Source organism: Pogoniulus pusillus, chromosome 3, assembly GCF_015220805.1.
Source record: "Pogoniulus pusillus isolate bPogPus1 chromosome 3, bPogPus1.pri, whole genome shotgun sequence".
Lineage (NCBI taxonomy): Eukaryota > Metazoa > Chordata > Aves > Piciformes > Lybiidae > Pogoniulus > Pogoniulus pusillus.
Genome location: NC_087266.1, coordinates 23,796,022 through 23,817,822, shown reverse-complemented (window position 1 = coordinate 23,817,822; position 21,801 = coordinate 23,796,022). Strand labels below are relative to the sequence as shown.

Here is a 21,801-nt window from a genome sequence, read left to right as displayed (position 1 = left end):
GAGGCTGGTAATTCTGAGATTATTTTCTTTATCTAATGACCTCTGAACCACTGCCTCGGTTTTTGTTTCAGAGTTGCCTGCTCAGTGTATTATCACAATGCAGAAAATTCAGTAAAAAATAAGTAGATATCCATGAATGTGTTCTGACACAGCTTTGTTACTTTTAGTTCAGTCCTCTGGTCAGAGTTTGCAGCTGGCTTCCTCATCATTTGAGAAGAAGAGTGACTAAGCAGGAAAAACAAATAGGGGAATTTGTAAGCTATAGTAAGTCTCTTTATCTTACTCAGCTTTTCTCCTCATGCTTAATTGCTCCTCTTGTGAGCAAGGACAATTCCCATCGCTTTCAGCAGTGTCAAGGCAAAAGGCATTGATGGACGCACACTGCAGTTCAGAGCTGGGGACTGAGAGAGGCAGAAAGCCAATTTTGGTTTTTTTCAGTTGTGCTGCAAAAAATGCAGTGCCACCAAAATCAAGCAGTGTGGTGGAAGCTTCCATATGTAAGGGTCTTGACCAATTTGTTTTTTTTTCATGCTGAGAATTATAGAATATAATCATAGAATGTCAGGGGCTGGAAGGGACCTCAAAAGATCATCTGGTCCAGCCCTGCCAAAGCAGGATCACCTAGAGCAGATCACACTGGAATGCATCCAGATGGTTCTTGAGTATCTGTAGAGAGGGAAACTCTACAATTTCCCTGGGCAGCCTGTTCCGTTGCTCTGTCACCCTCACAGGGAAAAAAATTCTTCCTCAGCTTCACCTCCTGTGCCCCAACTTCCTCACATTGCCCCTTGTCCTGTCACTGGGCATCACTGAGAAGAGGCTGGCTCCATCCTCCTGGCACTCACCTCTTACATATTTATAAACACAAATGAGGTCACCCCTTAGTCTCTTCCTCTCCAAGCTAAAAAGCCCCAGCTCCCTCAGTCTCTCCTCATAAGGAAAATGTTCCAACTTCCTTAGTTGTTTTTGTGGCTCTGTGCTGGACTCTCTCAAGCATGCTGAGGTTCTCAAACGTTATTCAGAAAGTGTTGTGGGGGAAGGAAAAGAAATCCTAGGGTCCCAGGGTGGATGGACAGTAGCTTGTAAAGAAACTGAAGTGACTTGGTTGGGGGGAAGATTGATGTGGGATATTGGAGGTGGGCAAGAGCAAAAATGGGCATGCAACAGATCCATTGTGGTCTAGACAGAAGGAAGAAGGTGCCCAGGACCAGGATCTAGTGTGAGCTAGAGGTGTGAGGGTGTGGGTTTTAGCAGCAATGCTGGATTGTAGGAAGCATCTCAGGCACTGAAAGCTGGTAGGAGCTAGTAACACAACGAGTTACAGCATCCTTGGTGAGTAGCTGTTGCTGGAGTTTCTGTGGCATGCAGCAACCTCAAACCTGTGCCTGTTGCTGCAGTGAGCCCTGCACCTGAGCTCAGCAGTTCTCCTGGGAGCTGTGTGCTGCAGGCAGGTGAGGTTATGCTGACCCAGAACTAGTAAATCTTCCTGGGTACATTCCGAATGTCTTTGCACTGTGTGTTCCAGCAACAGTAGCAATACTAACCAGGTGTCTGCAATATTGAAAGGCTGTCATACTCTCTCTGTACCCACAAGGCTGTTTGCTACAGAAAATTTGGGTGAGATGGCTGATAATTACATGGAATTAGTATCCAAGCATTTGGCATCTAACATAAAACATGCAGGAGCTGGTTGTTCCTGTGCTAGAACATGAAATATTAGAACCAGGACAAAACCAATGGCAGTAAAGAAATAATATCTCCTCTCAGATCATGACAAAGTTAAGCTGAAAATTTGTAGCATGGTATGCAATAACTTATTGGATTTCTTTCAAGTTTAAATTGGTGGCACTGATGTCCCACGTCTTTGAAAGCATTCTTTGTGGTCACACTGCTACTGCAGAGCATTTAGCTGTAGGTGAGTATGGACATTGTTTGACACTATTGCAGGGGCTAGAGTTGGAACCTGAACATCCACCCACAGGTTAGTGTGTCAGGACAAGCTGTTCTAGGTAGAAGGGGCCCCTAATGGCATCCTCTGAGGAACTGCTCTGCAAACCAAAACCAAGCCAGTTCTCCTTTTTTTAGCTAGGTAATTATGTACAGCAGTAATTATATCATCCAATTAGATGCTGGTATATTTAGCATTCTGTATAAGACATCAGGAGTATAATGACAGCCACTTTAGCACAGGAGAGGGAGAAGCTGGCTTTTAGCCAGACCTACTTATTTTACACAATGCTGTCGCTGCCTGGTGGCTCTTCATCGGTACTATTTCAGTCTCTGAAATTGCAGTTCTGGCCCAGATAATCTCCTTGGTCATCCTGGGACCCCATGTTCAATTCTTACCCTGGCAAACTGTGCATAGTTTGGTGTTTTTGGTAACCACAGCAAGCAGTGGCCCTAGAGGGGGAAGTCTGAGCTCTTACTGCAGGCAAGAGTCATGCTGGTTGCATCAGTGTCCTGACTCGTGCTCTGATAACATGTGAGTGATTTCTGAGTCTCTGTCCCACTTGGATGTTTTATCACCAGAGGTCATAGCAGACCTGCGTGTTGCTGCAGTGCAGAGCTGAGAGAGCTGAGTGAGTGTTGTAATCCAGGCTTTGGTACTCCAGCATCACACTGCTAGAGCCTGTCTGGCTTCCACGAGGTCACCCAGCTGGGGCTGCCAGGGATTTCTGCTAGTATGAGAAGAGACTCAGACCTCTCTAGTAGCTGAAGTTATCAGGTCTGGGGGAAGTTCAGGCTGCTGGGGGCATAAGGAAAGAAGTTTAGGCTGTGTCTTAAGGCAAAATCAAGACCTACTAAGGAGCCAAACCACTATGAGGACTTTTTAATTTTGTCAGCTGAGTAGGAGTCTTGAGACCCACAACCTGTGTGTATCACCATCAGAGCAGATGTCTCGTGTGACTACAGGCTGCAGGTTGGATATCCAGAGGGAAGGCTTCTCCCAGCACTCAGGGAGTGCATGCAAGTTTGCTCTGAAGTCTTCCATGGTAAAAAGCCATGCAAGTTGCCTCCTGAAAGGCATGTCGGCTGTGGAGGGTGAGCTGTGTCCTTTCTTGTCTTCTGGCAGGAACCTCGAGTGTGGCCAGAGCCTGGAGTGCAACTTTTGATGAAATCATAGGTCAGCACATTGCAACATTTTGTGAAAAATACATGTCAATGGATGCTCCTGGAGTGCTAGCAAAATACCCTGACATCTTTGCCGTGCTGATTATCATCATCTTAACAGGTAAAGCCTTGGAAGGGTTTGTGAGTCTTGGACTACCTTCTTCTCTGATTTCACTGTTTGCTTTTGAAATAGGCACAAAGTCCCTATTTATTTTGGACAACGTATACAAAGTGTCTCTGCTGCAAGAGTTAGATTGACCTATATAGCTGCTGTGGAGTTAGCATGAGGCATAGTCTGTTCACAAGGTTTTTGATTAAAGGGGAGCATTCTTGGTATTTTTGAGCCACTTGTAAAACCCTCAATCAAATGTTATATAAGGAGGAAAAGAAAAGATGACTTGTTATCCTCAATCAGGTATGGAAGGTTAATCCTTCGCTCCACAAATCCTATTAGACAAGAATTTCAACCTTATTCCCTATTTGATAATCTGCCAATTCTCAGTGGCTTAAGCCAGCAAAGTGAGGAAAACAAAAAAAAAGGGACTTAGTGACAACCTCATGTACTACTGCTCTGTTTGATGGTTTTTTTTTTCCAAAATATATGGGCTTCAGTTTGCAGCAGTGAATGCAAGACTCCAATTAAAAAAAACTGCATTCTCCTGTACCCTTCTGTGGTTTGCAGAATGCAGTGTTACCCATGCAAGGTTATCCTGATACTTGTCACTCTGATCATGATGCCTATCTTGCAGCATCTCCTGTGGTCATGGGGACAGGCTACATAAGCAAGGTTGACAGCTAGGTTTGCATTTGGATCTGGGACTATATTGAGGTCTGGTGAAGTCAAGAGCAGCCCTCTGTTTTCACAACTACATCTAAATGGGAGAGGTTTTCCTCTGTTCATTTGTATATAGTAAGAGTATATACATGTATGTAGTAAGTGTATATAAGCTGTAGTTCCAACTTAGCATCTGTTTTTTCACCTCAGATACATTAAGCAAATTTAGGACTCTTCACTTCAGCACTGCAGAATTGTAAAATTATACAGGTGGCTTCACTACCCTGCATGGGGCAAATTCCCTGGACTTTAATAAAAACCATAAACCATCTTTTCCACAAAAAGTTGCTGAATGAATGGCTTTAGTCACAAATACTGGCACCAACTTGAGTTTCAGGTTTATACAAGTTAGCTTAACAAGCTTTCCTGGGCAGATATGCAGTTTTATCAAACACTTCCTTAATGTGGCTGTCCCAGCTTATTTGCTATTTTAAAAGGAGGAAAGGTGAGTGCACACAATGCTCCCCTCTCCCTGAAGTGCTTTGGAATGGCAGTAAGGACATCCTGATGTGCTTATGTTCTCCTTCAGGCCCCTGTGAAGCTTTTTACTTTCTCCCTCAGCTGCCTTCTTAGATTCGGGTTAAAGATTTGAGGTCTTGAAAGTCAGGCACCTGGTGAGCAAATGCAGGTCATCAGAGCTTTTTGTTCTGAGAAACCAAACTATGCCTCATTGAGATGCTGGTTGACACAGCCTGTAAATGAGCTCTTCTTCAGATGCTCTTAAGACCACAGGCTGAAATCCTGCTCTTGCTGAAGTCCTTGGCACAGCTCCTACTGATTTAAATGGGAGTAACATTCCCAAGCTGCCAGCTTCTTCTGTGTCTTCAGTACTGGAAGTAGGTGTCTCCCTGGATTCTGTCCTTGCATGTGTTTCCCCCTGCTTTTAAAGAAAGTTGAATGTTGTTTGTAAATTCTGCATGGGGCTAAGACCTCTAAGACAATGTTCCTTCATAAAAAGACCACATGGGATGCTTTCTCCAGGTCTCTGGGTGCAGTTTGGTGCTCTGTCTAGGTGGCACAGTATAGTGCCATGAGGTGACCAGAGCTGGTATTGAAAGCAATGGGAGCAGCTTAGCTGTTTTAGCATTTTGTCATGGGCATGTGTCAAAAGGGCATGCTGGGTGGCAAGGTGTATCACATGCTGCAGTACTAGTGTCTGGGCTAGAGTCCTCATCCTCCCTCTGGGGGAGTTAATCCCGACTTGCTGCTTGGCTTTGTGGAGAATTGAGGTGTGATAAGCTGGGCAGAGCATAGCATGAACAGTGCTGAGCAATATCTGTAAGTCTGCAGCGCCTGCTGCTGGTGGTGAAATGCCTGACTACCTGTCTGCCATGTTTTCTCCAGGGCTTTTGATTTTTGGTGTGAAGGAATCAGCCCTAGTGAACAAAGTGTTCACCTGCATCAATGTGCTCGTCCTCGCCTTCGTCATGGTCTCTGGCTTTGTGAAGGGCTCTGTTAAAAACTGGCAGCTGACTGAACAGGACCTTTACAACACCAGCCACATCATTAATGGAGTCAAGTAAGTTGGAACTTCTCAGCTCTGAAATAGATACATTTTCAGTGGCAAGCTCATAGTGGGGTTTGTGGAGTGCTTTAGACAGTGGACGGGATGGCTCCCTTCTTTGCCAAATGCCTTGGAGGCAAAGCTGGTTTCACTGGACATTTGCTGAAAGCAGGCTTTGCTGATGAGGTGAAACCCATAGGAGGTACAGGTGTGAGCCTTTCTGCAGAACTGACTATTTGCAACATCATGACCAATGTGGCATCCAAATTTGAGAGAAAATAGCTTTTTAGACAATCGTCTACTCAAGGCTACACCAGGCTGGCTCTGGTGCCTCTGTGAAGCCATGGCCAGTATAGCTGTACTTGTAGCTTCTTTGGGCAATATTCTTGAGGTACTGTTGTACCTTTTGGAGACTTTCTCCCTAATACTTCAGTAAAATGAAGGTAAGGTGCAGATTATTTGACTGTGTTGTAGCAAGCATATCACAAATGCATTTTTATTGACATTTTGCTACTTGTGTCTACCTGTAAAAGATCAAAGTTAAGGCATTTACAAAGGTTGCTAGTGATAGAAGGCTATTAGTTTTTACACAAGACTGTACAGGACAGAATGAAGGCCTTTAAATATCTTCATGTGCCTCAACTCACAGAATCATTGAGGCTGGAAAAGACCTCCAAGATTATCAAGTCCAGGCTACAACCCAACCCCACATCAGCTAAACCATGCCACCAAGTGCCACGTCCGATCTTTTTGTTGAAGACCTTCAGGGATGGTGACTCCACCACTTCCCTGGTGGAGGATTAGGCATTCCAGTGCCTAATCATCTTTTCTGTAAGGAAGTGCTTTCTAATATCCAACCTAAACCTCCCCTGGTGCAGCTTCAGGCCATGCCCTCTTGTCCTGTTACTAGTTGCCTGGGAGAAGAGCCTGACCCCCACCTGAATACAACTTCTTTTTAGGTAGTCATGAGTGATAAGATCCCCTCTAAATCTTCTCTAGGCTGAACACATCCAGCTCCCTCAGCCTCTTCTCATAAGACTGTCTCTCCAGCCTCCTCACCACTCAGTCATGGCATACTATCTAAACTCTTTATGCTGGCCTACAGTTTGCCAAAACCTGGAGAGATTCATGTTAAGTGTTGTGTGGGGCAAATTTGGCTTGGGTACAAGCTGCTTATTGAGCCTCTGCAAAATTAAGCCTGCTATGAAAAAAAAATGCTTCTATAGGAAAAAAAGATCCTTCCCTTTCCCTACTGCTACTTCTATGCTAGGAGCAATTAGTGAAGTAGCTTCCAAGTGTAACTGGAGCTCTTTGACCTGTAGAACTTACTATTTTTATAAAATCTATCTGGAGTTTACTTTATCATTATTTTAAGAGTAATACACATTTGGGTTGTGCTATTTCTGCACATAACAGGGTAGTTTTCATCTAAGTCTCAACTTCTATGAGTGTTCAAATGCTTACATCTGTTAAGGCTTGCAGATTTGGGATTTAGTTTAGTTGCCTCAGTTTGTCTTTAGAAAGGCCTTTCCCTGAAAAAGTGACGCAAGTCACTGGAACTGAAGGGTATGTTCTGTGTGACTTCTCCCAAGCAACCAGAAACAGAACATGGGGATGCAGTCTCAAGTTATACTGGGGGAGGTATAGGCTGGATGTTAAGAGGAAGTTCTGAACAGAGAGAGTGATTGGCATTGGAATGGACTGCCCAGGGAGATGGTGGAGTCACCATCCCTGGAGATGTTCAAGAAAAGCCTGGATGAGGCACTCAGTGCCATGGTCTAGTTGATTGGACAGGGCTGGGTACTAGGTTGGCCTGGATGATCTTGGAGGTCTCTTCCAACCTGCTTGATTCTATGATTCTGTGACTCAACACAGGCACATGGATGAGGGGTCCTGATCCAGAGTGCACTGGGATCAGTATGTGTCTCTCTGCTGGCTTTAATGAACTTTCAGTAAGCCTCAGCAAAGCTTTTGATGCATGAGGGATGCAGGCTCCTCTCTGCCTTCAGGGTTGTAAGCACAGTTTGATTACAAGCTTGGCACAGGGAATTTCAAAGATGAGAATGGAGGAATGGGCAGATTTTAGATAGTCTTGGGACCCTCCACTGATCTTTGATTTCTACTCACTTTATCTTTGAGCCCATCTTAGTTGAGAAGTGGATCCGTTGCATGTTTCTCAGTCTTCAGCTTTCAAAATTACACGTTGTTCTTTTTCAGAAGCTTGTGTTGAAATGCATATGTGTTATCTGTACTCATGCAGTAATGCCATGAGAGGAATTTCAATATTCATGCTATCTACTCACTGTCTTAGCCAAGACATTTTTATCCACCCTCAAAAACACCTGGTTGGAACAAACCATGAGCCATTTTTATTCCATACACTCTCCAGGCTGTTTCAGGCCGATCCAGATCTTGGCTGTGGGTAGAGCTTAGCATTTTGCTTGGCATCTGTATGCCAGTGTGTGAAAGGAGAGTGTGTCTCTTCAGACTCCAACTTTAGGTTTTGTTGTGAGCTATATGGATAGTTGTGTTACTTCCCACCTTGTCAGGATGTCTTCTAACCCAGTGCCATGCCTTTTAGTCAAACACAGGAATACAAGGGTGTTGGAGGGTTCATGCCCTATGGATGGAAAGGAGTCCTCTCAGGGGCAGCCACATGTTTTTATGCTTTCGTGGGATTTGACTGTATTGCTACAACAGGTAAGAGGGAAGATTTCTTCATGCTGGTTGTGAACCTGGTTGTTGGATTTGCTGTCATCAATGTTGCACAGCTCAGATAATGAGCAATTGGGTTCAGGGCGCTGCATTCATCGTCCCTCTGAAGCTCAACCTGAAATATACTTCTGGCACAGCTGCTTCTCATAATGAAAGTGCTGGGTATGTCCAAGTCTTTAGGTGCCTGAGTGTTAACTTCTGGCTGCTGTGGTACAAAGCTAGACCGTATAACCCACAAAACCAAAGTTTCTTCATTCTTCTTTACCTGCAGTACCCAATCTCATGGATGGTCACTCTTATTGCTAACCAGGGCAGACTTCACTGGAAACCACTTAAGCAAATGGGGAAAGCCCAGCTGCAGATAATTTGTATGCTGGTGAATTTTGAACCTCTAACTCCAGATGATGTTTTAATCAGATTATTCAGGAGTAGGGTTCTTCAGTGCCTTCAGCTGAAAAAGCTTCACTGGCTTGGAGTAGTCAAAGAGCCAAAGAAAAAGAGAGCCTCTGAGGAGTCATCTGCAGCCTAAAGCTGTGCCTCAGAGTCAAGGCATGTTTTCATTTCCAAAGGTTCAGAGATGTCTTTCTGAGCAAGAAACCACTAGCATTGTTATATTTCTCCTGGTTAAGAAGAATCTCAGTTCCCTGGAGAAAGGAAGGGTTATGCTTAATTGAACATTTAGCAACTTAGTTGCTTCAAAGCTAGAGCAGAGGAAGGGGCACATAAAGCATTACTGCCCCTTGTTCCAAGTGGTTTCAGAAGTGCTGACTCCATTCCTCCAGCCAGCACTAGGGTCTTTCTTTGGAGAAGGAACATCTGCCTTTTAACTTGGAGGTATATGAGTCTCTGCTTGTCAGTTCCTCCTCCTACAGTGCCAAACCTGAGGAGCTTTTGCTTTCAGTGAAGCTTTGCAGGAGAAGGGAAGGCTCAAAGCTGTTTCTTAATTAATCCGTGCTTAAATTTTGAGTTTGGTTTTTTTGGTCATTTGTTTGTTGGGGCTTTTTTTTGACAAGTTCATCCCAGCTTGGCTGTCAAAATTCTTACATTAAGAACTAGAGGGAGTCCTTTTATTTAAGAAGGATTTTCAAAGATCTATATGATTTCCAGGTGCTGTGCAAAGTCTGCCTCTGCCTGGAACTGGATACCTATGGCACTGCGTTCGCTGATGGAGATGCTAACTGAAATGGTCACCCAAAGATTTGCCCTACAACTGCAAAATAATCCCTTGTCCCGTTATTTGTGATCATTAAACTCTTTGTGGGGCTGCACCATCAGTGGGATAGCAGGAGTAATTGGAAGTTAAAAGAAACCTTTTTGGGAAAAGGACTATTTTTAATCCAGATTGTTCCTATGTATGAATTCACAAGACCTCCACAGATGTTTGTCAGAGGGAGTGATGGGAGTGGAAGTGGGAGCAAACAGGCTGGGGTATGCGAGGTGGGTGGGGAAAGCCATCAGCAATGTCATGTTCAAGCAGCACCTCACAACTCCCAAGGCCTTTGAAAGCCCCAGCCAGCCCACCCTAGGTGGGGATAAAGTTCTTGCTCATTGTTTATGTGAAACTTCTATTTCTTCTAGGTGAGGAGGTAAAAAACCCTCAGAAGGCCATTCCCATTGGCATTGTGGCATCTCTGCTCATCTGCTTCGTGGCTTATTTCGGTGTGTCAGCTGCCCTGACACTCATGATGCCTTACTACCAGCTGGACACCAACAGCCCTTTACCCAATGCTTTTAAATATGTGGGCTGGGATGGAGCCAATTATGCCGTAGCTGTCGGTTCCTTGTGTGCGCTTTCTACGAGGTGAGTCACTGCTTTTCCTTTGTGCATCTTTCAAGGCAAATAGGTGTCTCCAGCTCCTTTCAAAAGTGGTGCATGTCAGGGCTTTGCCTTTACTGCGTTCCTATAGAGTGATGAGGTCTCCCCTCTATGACTACTTGAATGGGGGTTGGAGCAAGGAGGAGTCCAGCCTCTTCTTGATGACAAGCGACAGGGTTAGAGGAAATAGTTCGAGGCTACACCAGGAGAGATTTAGGCTGGATACTAGGAAATACTTCACTGAAATGGTTATCAAACATAGCAATGGTCTGCCCAGGGCAGTGGTGGAGTCACCATTGCTGGAGGAGTTCAAGTGGTGTGTGGACCTGACATTTAGGAGTATTGTCTAGTGTTGACCCTTCAGTACTGAGTCGAAGGTTGGACTGGATGATCTTTGAGATTTCTTCAAGCCAGATATATTCTTTGTGCTTCTATGTGACTGTGTTCCTCTGGGACATATGAGTATGAAATTCAGAGCTACTGATTTCAAAATTGCTGCTTGAATCTGATAGATCTCGGAGATGTGCATGACATGGCTCGAGTGATTAAATTATGGAGGCAGCTCCACAGTGCAAGCATGGCTTGCCCACAAGACATCCTGCTGAGTGAAGAGCAGACCTGGCTACTGTCAGGTAGTGCAGGGTGCATGTTCAGGAGCATATGGGACTTAACCATATCCAGGACTATCTGTTGTCGGCAGGACAGCTATCTGGATGGGAGGAAAGACAGGCTGGAGGCAGAATATGTTATCTTCTCCTGTGCTCCAGAAATCTGTTGTTTCAGATCAACTTAGGCATATTCAATTAAGCAAGCATATCTTAGACGCTCATAGAAGTTACAGCCTTTTTGCTGCCAGAGAGTCAGGGTGTTTCCATGCCTCAAGGCTTAGTTTAGGTGCCTGGAATCTTAGAGCTGCACCTTAATTGCCAGCTATCAGTAACAAAGAGGTTGAGAGGGACTCCTTGAAGAGGAAGCTGGAGTGAAAGAAAAGCCACTTGTTCTGTGTTTGTAGTGCCATAATCTCGCTTTTGTTTGTGTGCCTGTGCTCAGCAGGATGTGGTATAAGTAGATTATTTCCCCCCCTTCTTTGTCCTTAGTCTCCTTGGCTCCATGTTTCCAATGCCTCGAATAATTTATGCTATGGCAGAAGATGGACTTCTCTTTAAATTTTTGGCTAAAGTCAACGAGAAGAGAAAAACTCCAATAATTGCAACAGTGACGTCAGGGGCTGTTGCAGGTAAGATTCAAACTTGGATGAATGTGTGGAAAGATGAGCTCATGCTAGGGGCAGATGAGTCCACCTGTCTCTAGCTTCCTTACTAATCGGATGTGTTGCACAGCGTGACATCGCAGAGCATGCCCTGGCTTTCCAGGACATGCCCTGGAGAGGTGGTTGAGCTGCGTGCCCATCCCTCTTTCTCAGAACTCAGTTGCTGCCATCCTGTCTCTTGCCAAGAATTGCCTTTATCTGCTCCAGAGTGTTCTGCCAGCCTTACAAATAATTAATCCCCTGCAGGGTGGCAGCCAGCAGCGCCTCAGCATTCTTGTGACTGTTGGCTTGGCTTGGCTGAAGATGCTGCACCACCTGTGGGTGGCAGCTTGGCAGAAGACAGCAAAGCGTCAGGAGATGGGCAGATGGCCCCTATGTCACTGGCACTTGTGAATCAGTTAGTCACAGCTGGCAGCTGTCCTGTTCCTGCCCATCCCTCTCCTAGCTCCCAGGAAAACGGAACGAAACATCCCAGATGGCAAGGCCCAAGCAGGCCCTCTTCTTTGCACCCACTTCCTTGCAATGCCTAGCGAAGAGAAGAGCCTTCCTGCTTCCTCTTGGTCTTCTGCTGGAAACCCAAGATCAGCACATGCCACCTTTGGTGGAGGGCTGCTTCTGAACTGCCACTTTGGGCTTGGAGCTCCTGTAAAAGGGCTCAGCTACTGCTGCTGAAACCTGCAGAGCCTCCTCAAAGCTGCTTCTCTGACACCTTCCTCTTCAGGCTTCCTTGGGTTCAGACCAGGGTGAAAAAAAGGCCAGATAAAGTAAAAAAGGTGCTTTGCGTTCCCTCCAGGTCTTCTCAGAGTGGTCTGTAGTGCCTAGGAGCTGCAGAGACAGCACTTGCCAGCTGTTCTTGAAGGTTGGATTAGTTGTTAGGCTCCTGGTGGTGCATTGAGGACAGGTTGGTCTGGCCTCAGCTCTGACATCCTTGTGTTCTCATATGACCAGTAACGTCACCTGAATGTCTGATTCTGCTGTCTATCCTCTGCTTACTTGCTTCTCTTTCTGAAGGCCTTTATACCAAGTCCTGTGTAACCAGGGTTTGCCTGGTGAAGGTGTGTAAGCAGGGCAGTCCTAAGAGATGGCAGCCTGTATGTTTTTCTGGAAACACCCATGACAGGGCACACTAACTCAAGATACTCTCATTGGTGCTTGGTCTCACTGTGTGCAGAAGCCTGACTTTGTTCCAGATGTGAGGTGCTACCTCTCCTCCATGCCCTCCAGTTACTTCTAGGAGATAACTGTGGCCTTAGTGGAAACTCCAGCAATGAGTCTGTAGCTTAAACGCCTGCTCGTTGCTGGTAGTGAAGTGCACACGCCCACAAGAGACAAACAAGATGGTGTTTACTGCAGTAAATAGTTCCTCCAGTTCCAGCAAGTGAGGTTGTGCTTGCACAGCCGGTAAGGCTTGGAGCATTAATGCACCAAGTCCTGCTTCTGCCCGTCTCAGGACAGCTTGAGCTCCCCAGCCAAATCCTGAGCAGCAGTCACACGTATGCTGCATTGTTGCTAATGCTCCTGAGATGGACATATTCTACATTGTTTATGATTTTTCTTCTCTCTCTCACCTGCCTCTCCTCCTACAGCTATTATGGCCTTTCTCTTCGACTTGAAAGATCTTGTGGATCTCATGTCCATTGGAACTCTCCTAGCTTACTCCTTGGTGGCAGCCTGCGTGTTGGTATTGAGGTATGAATGTAGAAAGAGCCTCTCTTGGTACCACGTGGACAGAAATACACCCAGTGATCTGATGCCCTCACGGTTTCCATGGACTCAAGAAAACTGTGGCTGTCTCTAGCTAAAAGCATGTGAAGGACTTGTTTCTCTAAGCCTTTGGGAGATCATGCTAGTTGGATTTGCACAGGTATTCTCTAAGCTTGATTGGCCCTTGGTCCATGCCACTCCTGCAGTCAATCCTGAATGCCCTGGGAGATATGCCAATGGGTAGGGATGAGAGATGCATGGTCCTGGGTGCCTGTGTTGTCATCACTATTGTTCCTACTGGGGATACAGTTTCAGGTCATCTTGCTTTTGAAAGAGGATTCAAGATAAAGTCTAGCTGGCCTGTGTTTGCTGGATCCATGCCTTGTGGCGTGTCTTGTAAAAGTGCTGAGCTCCCATAGCTTCCCTAACTTAAGCTGAAAATTGAGCATCTGTAGTGCTTGGCACCTCATGGACAACAGGACTCAACCTGAAAAATACTTTCATGTGTTCAGCAATTTAGTGTCAGATGGAGACTTTTTACAGGCCCATGGCAAATGCACTGAACCCAGAGCTGCCCTGCAGCAGATGAGAGACCAGTGCTGTGATGCTGTTGCTTTCCACCCTGCCCCTTGAAAATTCTTCATGGTTTTCCTTCCCCTTCTTACTTTTCCATTGATTTTCCAGTCCTCTCTTCTCCATACAGCTGTAAATGGCTGCTTAATTTGTTTCTGCAAGCAGCTGTACCCATTGCTTGGTGTTTTCCCCATCACAGATTTGCAGACTTGACAGCCTGTCTTGTAGCAGCCTGGGTGGTGATTGGGCTGTCCCACTGACTGCCCAATGAATTAGCAGCTGAATTGTTTCCAAAGCTGTGAGGTCCTGCTGCTGTGCTTGGAGCTAATAATTTCACTGCTTTTCTCAGTTTGCTGTGTTTCGTAAATGCTCCTGTTGCAAACACAGCAACCTCACAGGAGCAATTTTAAGGTGTCTTTCAAAATGGACCTTCTCCTCAGTAGGGCTTGTGGCCTGGGCAAAACCTCCTGTAAAAGGGAGCTGAGGCCAAGAGTGTTTTTGTTTTACAGACACACCTAGTTGTGCATCAGGGTCCTGTTGAGTGAAGTGTCATCCATACATGCAACAACAGAAAAATACTGTTCTTTGTCCACCCCTTCCTTCACGGTGTTGCAGCAGATGAACTAGCAGAAGGGTCAGGGGTGGAGGAGGATGGGGCAGCAGAAGTGTCATTGTGGAGTACGATGGGTGGCTGCCAGGGTGTGATTATCTGCTGAGCTATTAGCTCAGCCACCTCCCTGCCAAAACACAAGAGCAGAAGTGCCACACATAACCCAGTGGCCTGCTTATGACTGTCTGTCTGTCCCCCTGACTGCTGTCACTTGATTGTGTTTGGTGGCACAGACGATAGGGCTTAAGAAAGAGCACTGTTCAGTGATGTTACAGCCAAACTGTAGGTGATAATAGCTGACCATATTTGCTCGTGTTATGACAATCTAATTTCTCAGATTTCCATCCCAAACAGAAAGGTGTAGATGTTCTGTGTGCCTGTCATGCTGCTGTGTTGATCTGGCATGCAGCAATTGCTGGCTCTGTGGCTTTTAAACCAACAGTACCCTGAACCAAACCACTGTGGTCTTTATTTTGTTTCCCTTTCACTAGGTATCAGCCAGAGCAGCCTAATTTGGCATACCAGATGGCTAGGACGACAGAGGAGACAGATAACAACGAGTCTGTGAGCACCAGTGACTCGCAGGCTGGATTTCTGCCAGAGGAAGAGGAAAAGTGCTCCCTCAAAGCCATAATATGTCCCCCAAATTCGGACCCTTCCAAGTTCTCTGGCTCAGTGGTGAACCTCTCAACCTTTGCAATTGGTAAGCAGTGGGCAGTGCAGCTCAGAGACAGTGAGCCAGCTGGTAGGTCTTTGTACTCACCTTGGTGGCGAAGCTCTCCTCCTGTCTCTGATTTTGCTGACCTGTTGTTATGACTGAAATAACTGAAGATCTACAGATTAAATCTATTGCTTGGAATGGAATCCACAGGTGGGGGCTGTGTAGAGGGAAGGGCATGTCTCTCTGACAGAATTTTTTCATGTGTTTCTATTTTCTTTACCAAACTTTCAGATCCTGTTTTGCCTGCTTGTGGTTTTGGTGTGGGTGGGTTTTGGGCCTTTTTTTTTTATTTCTTTATTAAAAATCATTAAGTTTTTGGTGCCTCTTTACAGGTTTCCTAATTGTGGGTAGTTGTATTCTCACTGCCCTTGAGCCAAGCATTCTGATAAAGGTTGTGTGGATTATTGCTGCCATCCTTGTTCTTCTTGTCAGCTTCATTATATGGAAACAGCCTGAAAGCAAAACCAAGCTCTCCTTTAAGGTGAGTGTCCTGCAAGGTCCTGCAAGCTAGAAAAGAGTGGTGTGGGAGTTAGTTGGGCAAGAAGGTTCATGCTGGCCTTGATCAGAGGCAGGTCTTGGCCATACAGACGTGCAGAGAATGCAGGCATGATGTGAACTTTTCCATGAAAGGCTGCCAATGGAGCTGATGTTTTGAGCTCTCCAGCTAGTGTGGCTGTAACCTCTCGCAGTCTGCACTCATTGCATAACAGGCCATCCTACCAGAGCTGAGCTCAGCCTCTGAGCGTGGTTTCCTCTTGGGAATTAACCTCAAATGTCAGTGTAGTTGCTCTGCTGCAGGGTGCAGCATGGCAGAAGCAGTGTTGTGATAAGCCTACTGCCCAGCACTGCCCTATGGCTAGAAAAAAATTGGCACAGAAAGAGGGGCTGGAGGGGTTAGCTGCGAGGTTGGAAGAGGGAATGCTGCTGAAATCCAGAAGCTGAGAGGGCGGAACCTGGTGCAGAGGTGTGGCCAGAAGGGAAGATCAGGACAGTGCTTTAGAAAGCTGTTGATTACCGGCTGTAGAAGAGACACAGCTCAGAGGAACAGGGAATTTCAAAGGGCCAAGTCACATCATGGATACAGAAGGAGAGAGAGAAGCCAAGAAGCAAGTTTGTGTGTGAGGATAAAGGGGTATTCACTAAAAGGCTCTGAGAGAGTGCATGTTTGTGGGATGATCATTCTCTCCTTAACAGCTTCCTGAACTATGAAGAACTCTTTCACTTGCCTGCTCTGCCCAAGCACACTGTCCTTCTGTATTAAACAAACACTGAGATGCTTTGGGTTTTATCCCTCAGTATAATCCTGGAAGTCATGTTTTATCATAGTGATTTCAGACTGTTTCCCCAATTTCTTATGTTAGTTCCATCTTCCAACCTGCTCTCATTTTGATTTCAATTGCAGTTTTTCAGTAAATTCTCTGATTTTAATAATTTAATCCAACCAGAGATGGCCACAGTAGTGTTTGCAGCTCCTCTGGGGGGTGTGGTCCCAGAAGTGGAAGCAAAAATGTCCAAGAGCAGAAAACTTAGGAACTGTTGTCTGGACTGTGTTTTCTGAACTTGATCATTCCTTTGCACTGAAGAGTGTTTTACCTCCTTTTTTCCCCACAGCCACTACCCTGTCTGAGGAAAAAGAAATGAGACCTGTCACTGCTAAATCTGTAATGGCTGTTTCTTATCTCCTCGCTATCCTTTAGACATTTACAACCTGACAGCCTAGTGATTTTTCTCCAGAGTTTCTGGGAATTCTAGGCTGACTGGTATGTTCCCCAGTTTTTTCCAAAGGTAATTTGCCTGCTTTCCTCAATCTTTGTAGAGTCCTTATTGGTCTACTAAGAGCTCTCAGAGATATGTATTAGTGGTTCAGAAATCACTTCTGCAATCTCTACATATGGAACTCCCCCTCCTAGGGAAATGTCATTGTCCTCAGTGACTTGACAGACCTCAGCTTACAAAAGTGTTCTGTTCTCTGCCCATTCTCTAATGGTGTGAACAGCTGCTCACCATAAGTGTCTGGGTGTTTTTTTATGAAGCTTTAATCAAGAAAAGCCTACAGTATCTGGGCCTGTTGCTTTTTGCAAATCTCCTTTGGCCTTAGGAGTCAAGTCAATTTTCCTCTTGATTTTACTTTATTCACAAGCCTTTTTGTTGTTATAATTTGTCCTTTCTGACTTTGTCTTTACATACCTGTGCTATTTCTTTGTATTGTTGCATTTTGGCTTCACTGTGTCATTTTTCTTTGTACCTCAGATCATTGAGGCGTTCTTGGTATAGCTACACTCACCTCTTACATTATTTTCTGTTTTTTCTTCTGCTGTGAGAGAATTTGTTCTGTAATTCTCAGTTACCTTGGTACCTGCTGGATGAAGTTCCTCTGCCATTCTCCTTACCTGGTCTTCAGTAGGTGCCTATCACGATGCAGTTCTTGGGTTTCCTTTTCTCTCCTTCTCCCCACAGGTATTTAGTATTAGTGCTAAAATTTGCCTCTTGCCTTCTCCAGACCGCAAGACAAGGATAACCATTCTTAAAACAGCTGAACAACACTCTTCGCTTCCTTCTCCCACAGTGGGCTGATGTCCTCTGGTTTGGTGTAACCTTGCCTTGTTTCAGATCTGACAGCTAACAAGTTGATGACAGCCATCACTTCCTTTTAACAAGGGGTGTGATATTCTTGCCTGTCCATTCATCATCTCCTGGGATGTAACGTACCCCTCTTTCCTTTTCAGGTACCTCTTTTGCCCCTTCTTCCTATTGTGAGTATTTTTGTGAATGTTTACCTCATGATGCAGCTAGACCTAGGCACATGGATACGGTTTGCAGTCTGGATGCTCATAGGTGAGTTTCAGTGAGTAAAAAGATGCTCAAAGTTACTAGATTTTGTTAACTATAAAGATACTGTAGCACTCCAGGAAGAGATTCTGCACTTTGAGTCATCCTTGGGCAACCTTGGTGACTTAACTGACTCCATTTAGACAATGCATCTCAAGCCTTGTTTTAAGTTCAAGAGCTATGAAGCCTTTGTGAGGACAGAGCAACAACCCATGAACCATATTGCAGGGCTTGTTGCCAGGAAGAGACAATGCAGTGTTTCTTACTGGCTTACACTTTTGGAGCTGAAGGAGCTGAGTTGTATCACAAGGTGCTGCCAGTTGCCATGTGGAGAAGGCTGAATTGCCTGAAATGTCTAGGGAATGTGTTACAATGAAAACAAGTAAGATCAGCATTAGTTATAGATGCATTTTAAGGAGCTGAAGGCTGTGGGCACACAAATGGAGAGAGAAAACTCCCTGCAGAATGGGCTGCAGTGAGCTCGCTGAAAAGCTTGAGAGGCCGATCCTCTAACCAGGGCCTGGGCAGGTTGTCCCAGAGACTGGTGCCTGTGTTAGCAGCTTTTCTCTAAGGAAGGTCATGGCTCTCAGTTAGAAGCTAGCTGTCAGGTGGCTGCACTTACCCCCTGGTGTGACCTGTGTCGGTGGGTGTTAGCAGTGGTTTCCATTTCCTTACGGTGCCCTCTCCCCTTGGCTTCCACAGGCTTTATCATCTACTTCACCTATGGAATATGGCACAGTGTGGAAGCCAACTACGCGGCCTCAGCAGAGGCGGAGAGAAGCACAGACGCTGGCTCAGACAGCTGTAAATGACAGCGTGCTTGGCTTATGGGCAACTGAGGAGTGGCTGCAGCGAAGGAAGCTTTTTGGTGGGATCCTGAGCTGGGCTACATCTGGTCAGTCAGTAATGCAGGGACAGGAAGTGTAATGTGGGACTCCTCAGCCCACTGCTGCAGCTCCCAGTTTGCCCAGTGGCGAAGTTAAAAGGGATCACAGGGAAAAAAGCCAAACCTCCTAGCACACTCCCAGCGACACTGTCAGCTGCTCTGGGGCTATGTGCTTTCCTTCCTCCTCCTCCTCCTGCTGTTTTTTTGTTTCCAGTGTGTATAAAGAAAACTGCTTCTGTGTGCCAGTTAACCTTAAATGCTGCTATGAAACCAGGCCTCACAGAGGTCTGCCTTTCAGTAGCCCCAGGAATTACCTCCCCACAGACACTCTACCTGGTTTTACGTGGAGCAGAATTTGTAGTGCTACTGTCAGGCTTAGCCCAGGTCCGTCCTTCACCCAAGGTGAGCTGTACCCCATGCGTACGTACTCAAAGGCTCTCACCAAACACCAGCTTTCACCTGGTGGCAGAACCACCTGCAAGACTTGTGTTCTTTGAAGTGTCAGCTCTCAGTAGTTTCTGTTGTGTTTAACTCTTTTAGCTGCATAGTTTCTGTTGTGTTTAACTTTTTTAGCTGCATACTCATATGCTTTAAAGTGCACAGCTGCTGTGAAACATTGGAAGGATTTGTGGTGATGACCTGTTGGGTGAGTGGTCATTTGCCAGTGCACAGCTAATGCCGCCAGATGCTTCTGCTGACTGCACACTCAGCAGAGGGGTTGCCATAAAACTGCTTGGTGCAAGTACTTGAATGGCTTGAAAAGAGCAGGTGTCTTCAAGGAGCTACCATACCTCTTCGCCTTGCAAATCACCAGCAGCGTGGCTGCAGTGGTGGGGTAGCTAACTGAAGTGAGCTCAGCTGTGACATCAAACAGGGCTCTGTATTCCTCTTCCTACATCTGTTTTGTGTGCCAGATATGTGGCATTAGCAAAACGTTTGGCCGTGAGAATTTGATTTGGCATCAGCAGGTGGAGCACATTTCTGCCTTGAGAAGGGGACACACAGAAAGATCTTTAGTGGCTTAAACTTCGTCTGTGAGCAGCAGTGCCTGGCATCTGACCCCTGCCCAGGGGAGGGTCGTGTGGGTGTGCAGGGGCTCTGCTGGTCTCAGTAGAGCAGGCAGCCCAGAAAACACCACTAAGCTCTAGGGTTCAGATTGCTGAGAAGAGAAACTTTCCTGTTTGGGCTGGAGATCATCTCCAGAGCCTGGTTGTTGTGAAAGGCGGAAAATTTAGAGTTGAGACCAGGGTCTGTGTTTGGTTGGCAATGCCTTGGTTTTGCTGTAAGGTGATATTTTTTTAGTTCTCTCTAGTAGCTTTCCCCAGCCAGATTCAGTCTCCTAAGAAAGGCTCATTAAAGCATTGTGATGGTGGGCTGTGCCCATGTCATGCAACTGATCTGAATTCACACTCCAGCCTGTATTGAAAAACAATCACAGAATCACAGTGGTTTGGGTTGGAAGAGACCCTTAAAGATCATCTAGTCCAGCCTCCCTGCTATGAGCAGGGACATCTCTCACTCAGAACCCCACCCAACCTGGCCTTGGACACTTCCAGGGATGAGCATCCCAAAAAGATAGTGCAGAAATACCTTCTTCCAACCTGAGTGTACACTGTCATAGGTGTCCTCCACGCTACTGCCTCTGAACACTGGACAATCTTTAATCTCTTTGTCAGCATGGTTCTTGCTAGCAAAGGGATAGGCTCTTGGGCCACTCATTCAGATGGAGAAAAGAACAACCCTGCATGACTTGATCTGGCCTCACCAGACATTTGGTGCAGCAGAATGGGGAACCAGAGCATCATCTCCCAGGTTACACGGCTGGACCGTGGACCATCTCTCACAGGTTTCAAAGAGAGACTTTAGAGCTCTTCTGCCCACTGGGCCTCCTAGTACACTGAGAAGCCCTTTTTGCCAGGGTTGGAATTGGAGGGGTTGAGGGCACTGTGTGTGTTGCCTCCTGACTGCATTTCAGGGTGCATTTTGAGTGCATTTCCCCCCACAAAATTAAGTTAGGGTCTGCTCCGTTCACTAGGTCTTGACCATCTGCCAAGCCTTTGCTCCTCATGCATATGCACATCAAGAGCCATGAGGCTTGAGGTCTATTTTATTCAAACACAGGCAAGCTCTACACACTCCACTCTCTGAAAGCACTGAAGGTATAGTGGTAGAAGATGTAAACTCAAAGGGGAGCAAAGTTTCCTGTTGTACCAAAAAAGTAAGGGTGCTTTTTGCTACGTTGGGTACCTGCTTCTGAGCAATGAAAACATTCAGCAGCGACCATTTGGAGATGAGTTCTGACTGGAAGTGTAGTTCCAAAGAAAACTATTTAAAAATATGCAGATTTCTTGCTGTATGTAATTTGTTTTTTTTTTTTAATATATATAAATGTTAACTTATTTTTGTTGTCTGCTTAGGGCTCTGTTCTGGTATTTATATTCCATAACTTCTTTTCAACTTCTGTGGCTTACAATAGCAGCACGTAGAAAAATGGGAAGGTCTTGATTTTGGGGTGGGGGTTGTCATTTTTCTTCAGTTTTCTTTTCATTGAGACAGTTCACTGAGACCTTCTTCACAGGAAGACCTTTCAGTTTCACCAGATGTGGTGTCTGAATATGCCATTACCTGTAACAGCCCCAGAGCCACCTGCTGCAAATGTGCTAGAGGAGGTAAGGATCCTTAGCTCGTCTCCCACTCCTCTATCGTGACTTCTTCAACCCATCTGTTCCGTGCTGTTGGATGCTACTTCCCAGAGAGGAGGCAGCCTGCAGCCCTGCACAGTGACAGGGAAGTGTATCTGTCACCCTGACTCTCTGGATCCCTCTTTACCCTGTGTCCAGCTGGACCTGGGAACCTCCTGACCTACTCTTGGTGTGACGTGACCCAGGGAGTGGACCGGTTGGAAGGTGATGAGTCTGACACAGCTGCATACTCCTGCCCAAACCCTTTCTGGCTGCATCCACCCCTTGCGCCTATGTTTTGTGAGCTGAAAGTTTGACTGCCTTTTTCTGGGACAACATCAAGGACTTTGTTGAATAGATGCGTTTTTTATAATTACTTTTGTTTTCTTCACTGTTTTCTCTGCTTCCCTGCTGATGTCTGCATGTAACAGAGGTCAAGCCAAGTATCTTTGAAGACATGCAACTGCTGCTAAGACCTTGCTGTTATGGACAATACATCTTCATTCTTTCGAGCTTTTCTTTGTGAATAGTTCAGTTGTTGCCTCA

General features: G+C 45.8%; 1 protein-coding gene across 2 annotated transcripts in view; it reads left to right on the top strand.

Annotated features, from left to right (window-relative positions):
* Window positions 1–20,987, top strand: part of SLC7A1 (solute carrier family 7 member 1) — a 44,331-nt gene extending 23,344 nt beyond the window's left edge. The window contains exons 3-12 of one of the 2 annotated variants that reach the window (XM_064172617.1): window positions 3,074–3,232; window positions 5,291–5,465; window positions 8,032–8,150; window positions 9,744–9,966; window positions 11,079–11,218; window positions 12,838–12,940; window positions 14,630–14,841; window positions 15,192–15,340; window positions 17,586–17,694; window positions 18,391–20,987. In XM_064172617.1, coding sequence (XP_064028687.1) covers window positions 3,074–3,232; window positions 5,291–5,465; window positions 8,032–8,150; window positions 9,744–9,966; window positions 11,079–11,218; window positions 12,838–12,940; window positions 14,630–14,841; window positions 15,192–15,340; window positions 17,586–17,694; window positions 18,391–18,500 — 1,499 coding nt within the window. In that variant the 3' untranslated portion in view covers window positions 18,501–20,987. Of the gene's footprint in view, window positions 1–3,073; window positions 3,233–5,290; window positions 5,466–8,031; window positions 8,151–9,743; window positions 9,967–11,078; window positions 11,219–12,837; window positions 12,941–14,629; window positions 14,842–15,191; window positions 15,341–16,470; window positions 17,340–17,585; window positions 17,695–18,390 lie in introns of those variants that run through there. The other variant, XM_064172626.1, reaches the window with a different exon arrangement.
* Window positions 20,988–21,801: the final 814 nt, after the last annotated feature.